This window comes from Poecilia mexicana, unplaced genomic scaffold (assembly GCF_051168715.1).
Source record: "Poecilia mexicana isolate PSO_F unplaced genomic scaffold, ASM5116871v1 scaffold_7, whole genome shotgun sequence".
Lineage (NCBI taxonomy): Eukaryota > Metazoa > Chordata > Actinopteri > Cyprinodontiformes > Poeciliidae > Poecilia > Poecilia mexicana.
This window is the reverse complement of record NW_028263376.1, coordinates 8,073,405-8,082,558: the sequence shown is the minus strand read 5'-3', so window position 1 is coordinate 8,082,558 and position 9,154 is coordinate 8,073,405. Positions and strand designations below refer to the sequence as shown.

The window sequence follows — 9,154 nt, the reverse complement described above, 5'->3', positions numbered from 1 at the left end:
GTAACCAATCAAAGAGCAAATAAGACGGTGGCCATTTTTAACATACCTGTCAAATCTCCCGCTTTGGCCGGGAAACCATCGCATTCTACCCCTCTGTCCCGGGGAGCACGTCCCACCCCTCTGACGGTAGACACCCCCTGCCCTTACAGTAGTCTTTCTCCACCTCTCCTCCACCATGCCCCGCTCTTACGGTGCATCTGCACTCCAAGCTCCTTTCCCCCTCACCACCTCATACTTGACAAGTAGGCATTTTAATCCAGTTACAGCTAATTTGAGACAGTTTGTCTCTCTTGAACGAAAAATAAATGTTTTTTATAATTTCTTTGAAATATATTTAATACAAAGTAACAAGAACATATAAATAAAAAATTAGAAAATTGTGTGTATTTGTATTCAGACTCCTCCCTAATTCTGATACTCCTAAATACATTGCAGTGCAACTAATTTCATCCAGGAAGTCACCCAATTTAGAAAATGTTTTAAATAATAAAAAAGTAAGCAGTACCATTTGTGTAAGCTGACTCAATGTTGGTAGTTACAAATGCATATTCATCTTGTTTTTTAACCTTTATTTCTCCTCTCAAACGTATCAAATATATAATATATTTGATAATCTTTAGTATTTCAGTGGATCCATTTGGATGAGAAAATTCCACCTTTCTGTATCTTTCATGATATAGTTTATTGCAGCTTAGGTTGGAACAACATTTGATTAAATGTCTTATCTGACCAAATCAATGCAAAACAACATTAGGAGCTCCAAGAATCTTTACTGAATACATTATTTACAATTACCAGATTAAATACAACAACGTGCAAGCCTCCTGTTTTCTGTTTCCACAGAATTAACAAAGCTGTGGTCCACAATGTTGAAGCACACAATATGTATTTGATGACCGGCTGTTAACATTTACAGTTTTATTTCCCTTTAACAGTCACACTCACACAACTCCACCCATACAACAAACAAAGTCTTTAAAAGTGCTAATGTAGCAGAAGGTTTGAGGTCGGTGCTTCTCCTCCTCCCTGTCCAGCCCCACAGGTTATTCCAGAACTGTTGTTTATGAAGCTGCAGCTTTCCTCTCCTTGTAAGTCGCCATCATTTTCTTGATTTCTGCTATGGCCTTTCCCGGGTTGAGACCCTGTTGAAAAGAATGGAACAATGAGACAAAGAAACTCATAATTCTGTGGCAAAATGTGTTTGTTAAATGCTTTTGGTACCTTGGGACAAGTCTTGGTGCAGTTCATGATGGTGTGACAGCGGTACAGGGAGAAAGGGTCCTGAAGCTTAGACAAACGTTCCTCTGTGAATTCATCACGGGAGTCTATCATCCACCGGTACGCCTGTGGAAAAACACCACAGCGGCCTAAATTTAAGAATTCAGAGTAATAATGATTCCCTTTAGAGGATCTCTAGTTTCATCTGTCCGTGTATTGTTAAGTTACTGCGATATGGTTCACATCATTACATGAAATTCATAACTAGTCTCTTTAAATGTTCCTCCTCTATGTTTATCCATAACAAGCGGTGCATTTTTTTCAGTGTCTGAGCCAAACGAAGGAAATCATTCGACTGCAGGTACCATCTCATTGTCCTGGAGGAATGACTGTGTACATCTTTAACAATAACCTCAAATTTAAGCAGCAGATTTTGCTATGACCAGGAAAACTCTCTGTGGATTCGAGCCACAGATTTTGCTAAGACTACTTTCTTCTTGAGTAGACTTTGTGTTTTGCTTTGATGCCCAAGTTTGGAGATTTGTACATGTTTTCATCATGTGCACTTATCAAACTTTGACATGGAAATGAATATAACCATCAAGAGGTGAAACTTTAAACAAATCTGAGAAGTAAAAACAGGAAAAAGTTATATTGCCTCAACAAAAGGCCATATAAAACTGTCAGAACAAAATTATTTCCCACTTTTTGCTCTGAGTCTTTAACTGAAAATAATCACACTTCTATGTTCACAAATTATCCTTGCAATCGATACAGAGCTGCAACTAACAATTATTCTAGTAATTGATTATTCCATCAATTATTGTGACGATTAGTCTGATAAAAACCGGCACAGTCTGTAGATTTTTCATTTCATAGAATGACATTTTTTTATTTTTCAACCTTTTTAATACAATATTAGAAATACATAAAAACAATAAATAATAATCAAATAATAAACAATAATAAAAATAAATAAATAATTGAATTCCTTTTGTAAATAAGAAAATAAACATTTTGTAAATTGCAATGCCAAAACATTGCTTTGATAAATGTGAACCGAGTGAAGCTGAGACTACACCACTTGAAGAATTTTGTCTAAAACATATTTACAGAGCAAGCTGGGGGGGGTTTATTTTAAATGCAAAATGTATATATTTCTGTACAGCTTTGGCTCAGTTACTGCTATGAATATGTTGGGGATTTTTCACCTGCATACTCGTTAATGATAACTGATTACTAAATTCGTTGACGATTATTTCAATAATTGATTAATCACGATTAATCAGATTAATCGTGATTAATCCGTTTCGGCCCAATAATAACTTTTGCATAATAATAGCTATATGAATCTCATGTCTGACCTGCATGAGGACAGCAGGCCCCAGGTATTTGTCTCCGTTCCACCAGTAACTCGGACAGCTGGTGCTGCAGCAGGCACACAGGATGCACTCGTACAAGCCGTCCTGTTGAGGCAAACAGGAGTCAGATACGATCTTTTTCTGCCTTTGTGGTCTTCACTTCTGGACAAGTTGACCACTTAAACAAGGATGTGAAAACCAGTATTCTGATTGCTGTGGAAGTATTAGAGGTCTGACTATACCAGTTTCTGCCTGTCCTCCACTGACTGGAAATACTGCTGCTTCCCCTCCTGACTCTCGTCCTTCTTCTTCAGGTATGGCTCAATGGATTTGTACTGTGCGTAGAAGTTGCTCATATCCTGTTGGGGATAGAAATAGAAGGTCATATTTAGAGAGATGCTCTGATGTTCCTGAAATGTACTGTAGCTTTTGAAAAAAAATAAAGTCAAAGCATCACACTCACCGGCACCAGATCTTTGACGACGTACATGTGGGGCAATGGGTAGATTTTAGTGGGTTTGCTGGTGTTTGTATCAATTTTGTTAAGGCAGGCCAGTGTGTTGCCTCCGTTTATATTCATGGCACATGAGCCACAGATACCTGAGAAGGTTGGTACACAATAAGTCTGCCAGAAAGTCTGTCAGATGACTTACTTTTCATTTTTTTGAAGTTTAAAATGGCTGGCACTGTGATGTGCAAATTGACATCAGCTGGAATTGGTTTACTACCTTCACGGCAGGAACGTCTGAATGTAAGCGTGGGATCGAATTCATTCTTGATCTTGATTAGGGCATCCAGAACCATTGGACCGCAACTGCGTTAAGAACGTCAGATGCAACATTCCCAATGACAATGCAATACAGCAACACTGTTTTTCATTGATCCAGTTGTGACTTACTTGTTCAGGTCTATTTCATACGTCTGCATTCGGGGTTTGTCTCCAGGGGTGTCTGGATCCCAGCGGTACACCTGGAACTTCTTGATCCTGGGCTCAGGAGCCGGCACAGCGGCGGTCTGAGCGTGACGCACCATCTGACTCACAGAAACCAAACAACAGTTACAGTAGGTATCAACTAAACAATAGCTATTACAAGTGGGGACAAATTTGTTGTGAAAAGATGCCCTAAAAGCCTTAAAGTAAATTCACCTTTCATTAAAGTAGTAAAATCTCACACGTTTAAGTCAATACTATTTCAGTGTTTTAATTCATAGAGGGAAAAAAGTCTCTGGTTAAAAAAAATATATATTGTTTTTTAGAAAAAAAAACTTTGCTGCCACAACCCTTTTAAACTAAATCTAACTGGAATATGTTCAAATTTATACCTTTTTTTTAAAGTTGATCAGAGTTTTTAGGAACTTCTAATTAATAAGCTAAGACTTTATGTTTCTCTGGGATAAAAATATGATAATATGTTACCACCCAGCTGCGCTGGACTGGCAACTGTCCAAGGTGTACCTCGCCTCTCACCCATTGACCGCTGGAGATGGACACCAGCCTCCCTACGGGTAAGTGTGTCTGAAAGTTTTGTTCTGTTGATATATTCCACCTACAGTAATATTTTTTTAAACGATCATTTATTAACTTGAATTTTCCTCATGAGTTCAATATCTATACAGAAGTTAAATTTGATTTCTCAAAAGGTTTGAAGGGTGTTGTATAGGAGCAGAACTCAATGGCCACTTTCTTGTTTTTTCACATTCATAAATGAATCCCTCTCTCTAAGACGTATTAGAATTATAATATGCATCATAAGGAAAAGTTACTCAACGTAGAAATAATAAGACTTTGGAGATTCATGTCCATATTAACTGCGACAGTTGAAGGGAAAATATTTCAGGGAATCATAAAAAAAGTGACAAAGAATGATCAAAAGTTTCATAATTTGTAGTGTTTTGGATGTTTCTATTATATCATTAAATTACAAAGTATGGCGTCTCCCCCTAGTGGCAGCTTGGGTGAACTGACAAGGATGAGTTACATCACAGCCGTCCTATGATTACCTAACTGACATCTTCAGGACAATTGAACTTAAAAGTAATAATAAAAGCTAAAGTGTTTTTTGATTCCTTTTCACAAGCAGGCTTATATTTTTGTACCTGAAACCCATCTTTGAAAACTTATTAAACAACAGCCTCAAAGAGAAGAGGAAACAACCAACAGGTCAGTTCAAGTACGATTACTGACAAAAAGATGCAGATAATGATAAAACGGTGTCATTTTTCAATACAGTTATTATATTTACTAATAAGCCAATATGATGATTTATTTTTAAAATGTACACATATGTAGTCCGAGAATGTCGTGACCACTGTTTTAAATTAGTGAGAGTTTTAGTACTTTTTTGCTTAGCGCAGGCTAAACGGTGAATGAACGCACGAAAGCTCTCATTTGGGAACATTTCTCAGAGAAGATGCAATTTCATGAGCTCTAACCCCACATTAGATAAAAACTTCCGTACTCACCACCATTATGCCAGAATTCCTAACAGCCAGAATATTTCGGCTCAAACAAACGACAGACATGGTTCCTAGTTGTGTTGATAATAAATAATTAAAAGTATCTGTGTATGAGTTACTACTGCTCTGTAATTGTCTTTAGCATCAGTGAAAGCAGCCTGAATCTGAACTGTGCGCTGAAGCCGCGCCCGCTTTGTACGTAAACGTCTGCGTCGCTGACGCGTTCATGTGTAGTCCCTCTGCTCGGTCATCAGAATACCCAAACATATGCTATTGAGATATTTTAAATAAAAACAGTATCCAGTGTGAGTATTTTACCAGTTTATTTTTGATTTTTAGAAAAGTCTTCCCTTTATTGTACACTTTACCGATAACGCAGGTTCTACTCAACAAATGTGAAACATTTGTAACGATGAACCATATCCGAGATGCATTGAAGGCGGCGTGTGAATGCGGCTATTTCACAACTCTCATTGCTCAAACGAGGGTCAGTTACATAGAACTATACATAGACCTTCAGGACAGCGTGCAGAGTTATCTATTAGTGTTTTATAACTCCTTGAAAGTCGGTGGCTGTCAACTACAAAGCTCATGTTCTACACAGTCAAAAGAAACATGTTTGTTAGTGAGTTAAGTAACTTCAAATCTCATTTTTGACAGTGATGTAACAATTTCTTCTGTTTTTGCTTTACTTGTCACCTTTAACCATTTTAGAAAATCAAATAAATTTAAATATCAGACAAACATAACCTAAGTAAGCCTATAATGCCATTTACACTATATTGCCAAAAGTATTTGCTCACTCATCCAAACGATCAGGCGTTCCAATCACTTCCATGGCCACAGGTGTATAAAATTAAGCACCTAAACATGCAGACTGTTTTTACCAACATTTGTGAAAGAATGGGTCGCTTTTAGGAGCTCAGTGAATTCCAGCGTTGGAGATGCCACCTCTGCAGCAAATGTTTTAAAAATGGTTAACAAATGAAAATCTGGACTGTGTGCCAACCCCGTTGAGTCTTTGCAGCGTCTCTACAATCTCTGCACATCTAGAGAAAATCTCAAGCTCAGTCAGATTGGATACCCAGATAGCACATGATGTTAAATCAACGTTGAAAAATAGTTAGAATCGTTGATTTTTGGTTGAAGTCGACAAATGACGGTGGATCAACCATCAAACAACCATCCAATCAAACCGTTGAAACTGTGACATTGAATCAACGTTGTTTTGTGGTTGAAATCTGATCACTGAAATGCCGAAGTCTGATTAATGGTTGATTTTTGGTTGAAGACGACAAATGACGGTGGATCAACCATCAAACAACCATCCACCTCTAGCCAAGTAACCAGTGTTGAAACTGTGTCATTGAATCAATGTTGTTTTGTGGTTGAAATCTAATGACTGAAATGCTGATGTCTGATCAACATCTGATCAATATTGAATCAATGTCAGATGTATTGCCGCACCCCTTCCCCTCCTCTCCTCCTCATCAGCGCTCTGGGTCAGAGCATTTTATTACTGAGCGGGGGTTATCACATTTAAATTAACCACTGCAGAGGATAGTCGGTGGTGATTCCTTTCTGTACATTTTCTTACTTGTTCATAACAATTCTCACTGACTGTGTGTGTGTGATATATTGACACAAAAACATCTACAACTTACAAGGAGTGGAGGGGTCCACCCCCACCGTTTACATGAGTGGGATGTCCCAAACACACAGCTGCTTCGCTGTTGGCTTGTTGGAAAATATGTTAATTCAATGTTGAATTATCATCACAAAGGTTGCATGTTTGGTTGAGGTCGACAACTGATGGTGGATCAACTATAAAACAACCATTCAATTCTAGCCAATTAACTAATGTTGAAACTGTGTCATTGAATCAATGTTGTTTTGTGGTTGACATCAAATAAATGAAATGCCAACGTCGAATCCAGTGTGTTTCAGCACTGGTCCTCCAGGCCCTACAAGTTTTAGGCATTTCCCTAATTCAACACACATGATATTAATTGACGTCTGATTAACGGGGTTTTGCTGAACTGAAAAAACGCAGGTCAGTTTGATTGACGTCAAGGTTTGGGGAAGAACTACCCAGATAGCACACAATGTTAATTCAATGTTGAATTATGATCATAAAGGCTGCATGTATGGTTCAGGTCAATGACAGAAGCTGGATCAACCATCAAACAACCATTCAATTCTAGCCAATTAACATTCATTGATTGAAATGCCACATTGAATCCAGTGTTTTTCAGCACTGGCACCAGGCACACTGCCCTACAAGTTTTAGCCATTTCCCTAATTCAGCACACATGATTTTAATTAACATTTGATTTACAAGGTTTTGCTGAACTGAAAGCATGCAGGTCAGTTTGCCTTGAGGAAAAACTAGTAATCAAAGTGTTCAGGTGTTTTTTGCACCCCTCACCACCGCCTGCCATTCAAATGCCCAACCCCCTTCCCTCCACCCGCCAAAAACACACACACACCTCTTTCCCCCCACCTGGGCCCATCTATCCCTCAATCAGGTGAAACAACTTTAATTTTAAGTGAGGGTTTTTCATTTTTTAAAAGATTGTTTTGGCTAGTGGCCTTTATTTGATGGCTAATTGACAGGAAGGTGGGTAATGCAGCAAAGGTTGCCAAGGTCAGGAATTGAACCTGTGACAGCTGTGTTGAGGACTGAGTCCTTGATTGTGGTTTGTGCTTAACCCCTGCGCCACCACAGCACAACCCCTTTTAGGTGAGGGTTAATCACGTTTTAACTTAAGCACTATGTGTTGACAACACTGAGTTGTGATTCCGTTCTGTACCCAGATTCACTAGCAGAACAAGTCAGCGTTGGGCCGGGGGGCGGGGCTAGTTACCGGACCCCTAACGAATCACCAGGCCCCTGACGTTTATCGCCTGCGCTACCAGAAACTGTTGAGCGAGGGGCGGGGAGGTTGGTCTGCGTTTTTTGGTTGATCTTTACCCAGGAAACACATCGGCTAAACCGTGAGTGAAACGGTCACTGGGACTGACTAGTATATATTCCATTGAGGGAAAGTAACTTTAACATTAAATAGACCTTTCTCAACAGGCGGCAGACTTTCTCAGTCTATAATCAGATATTTAAGCCCCCGCCCCATAGCTCTGCGCCTGCCCAGATTGCACATGATGGCAATTCAACATTGAATTAACATCTTTTGCCAACAAGCCAACAGCGAAGTGGCTGTGTGTTTGGGACATCCCACTCATGTAAATGGCGGGGGTGGACCGCTCCACTCCTTACTCCTTGTAGTAAGTTGTAGATGTTTTTGTGTCAATATATCACACACAAATGGTCAGTAGGACTTTTTTATGAAAAAGAAAGAAAATGTACAGAAATGAATCTTCACCCACTATCCTTTACAGAGGTTAATTTAGAATGTAATACCCCCCATTCACTAATAAAATGCTCTGACCCAGAGCTCTGATGAGGAGGAGAGGAGGGGAAGGGGTGTGGCAAAAGAGCTGACATTGATTCAACATTAATTCAACATTGATCAGTCGTTGATCAGACATTAGCATTTCATTCATTAGATTTCAACCACAAAACAACATTGACTCAATGACACAGTTTCAACATTGGTTACTTGGCTGGAGGTGGATGGTTGTTTGATGGTTGATCAACCGTCAGTTGTTGACCTCAACCAAAAATCAACCATTCTAACTATAATTCAACGTTTATTTACCGTTGTGTGGAATCTGGGCAGTTTGTTGCAGCCCTCAACACCTCCTCATCTCCCCCTACTCCCTCCCAAGCCTCCCCCACCCAGCCGCTCCTCCCAACCTTCTCCTCTTTACCCCCTCTCATTCCTTCTTCCCTCCCCCTCCTTGAGCTCTGGGTCAGAACATTTTATTACTAGGTGGGGGTTAATCATGTTTCAAATTAAGCACTACATGTTGAGAACAGTGGGTTGTGATTCCTTTCTGTACCTTTTCTTACTTGTCTGTAAATATTATTACTGACTGTGCATAATGTGTTGACACAAAAACATCTACAAGTCTGTACTAGGAGTTGTACAGTCCACCTCCCCAATTTTACACTTGTGGTTTGTCCCAACCAAAAAGCCACTTTGCTGCTGGCTTGTTTG

The 9,154-nt window shown here is 39.3% G+C and overlaps 1 protein-coding gene and 1 long non-coding RNA gene across 2 annotated transcripts in view; one reads left to right on the top strand and one right to left on the bottom strand.

Annotated features, from left to right (window-relative positions):
- Positions 1 to 657: 657 nt before the first annotated feature.
- On the bottom strand, positions 658 to 5,222 carry LOC106928075 (succinate dehydrogenase [ubiquinone] iron-sulfur subunit, mitochondrial-like). Its single transcript, XM_015004114.2, has 8 exons — positions 5,043 to 5,222; positions 3,478 to 3,611; positions 3,308 to 3,393; positions 3,043 to 3,179; positions 2,822 to 2,938; positions 2,583 to 2,684; positions 1,222 to 1,344; positions 658 to 1,142 (listed from the first exon to the last, which is right to left on the bottom strand). The coding sequence occupies exons 1-8, from the start codon at positions 5,100 to 5,102 to the stop codon at positions 1,062 to 1,064; spliced, it is 840 nt and encodes a 279-aa protein (XP_014859600.2). The 5' UTR covers positions 5,103 to 5,222; the 3' UTR covers positions 658 to 1,061.
- The window catches only part of LOC106928077 (uncharacterized), a 13,604-nt gene continuing 7,992 nt past the window's right edge, over positions 3,543 to 9,154 (top strand). Inside the window, exons 1-2 of the long non-coding RNA XR_001420417.2 lie at positions 3,543 to 3,641; positions 4,004 to 4,085. This is a non-coding gene — a long non-coding RNA (uncharacterized LOC106928077). The remainder of the gene's footprint in view (positions 3,642 to 4,003; positions 4,086 to 9,154) is intronic.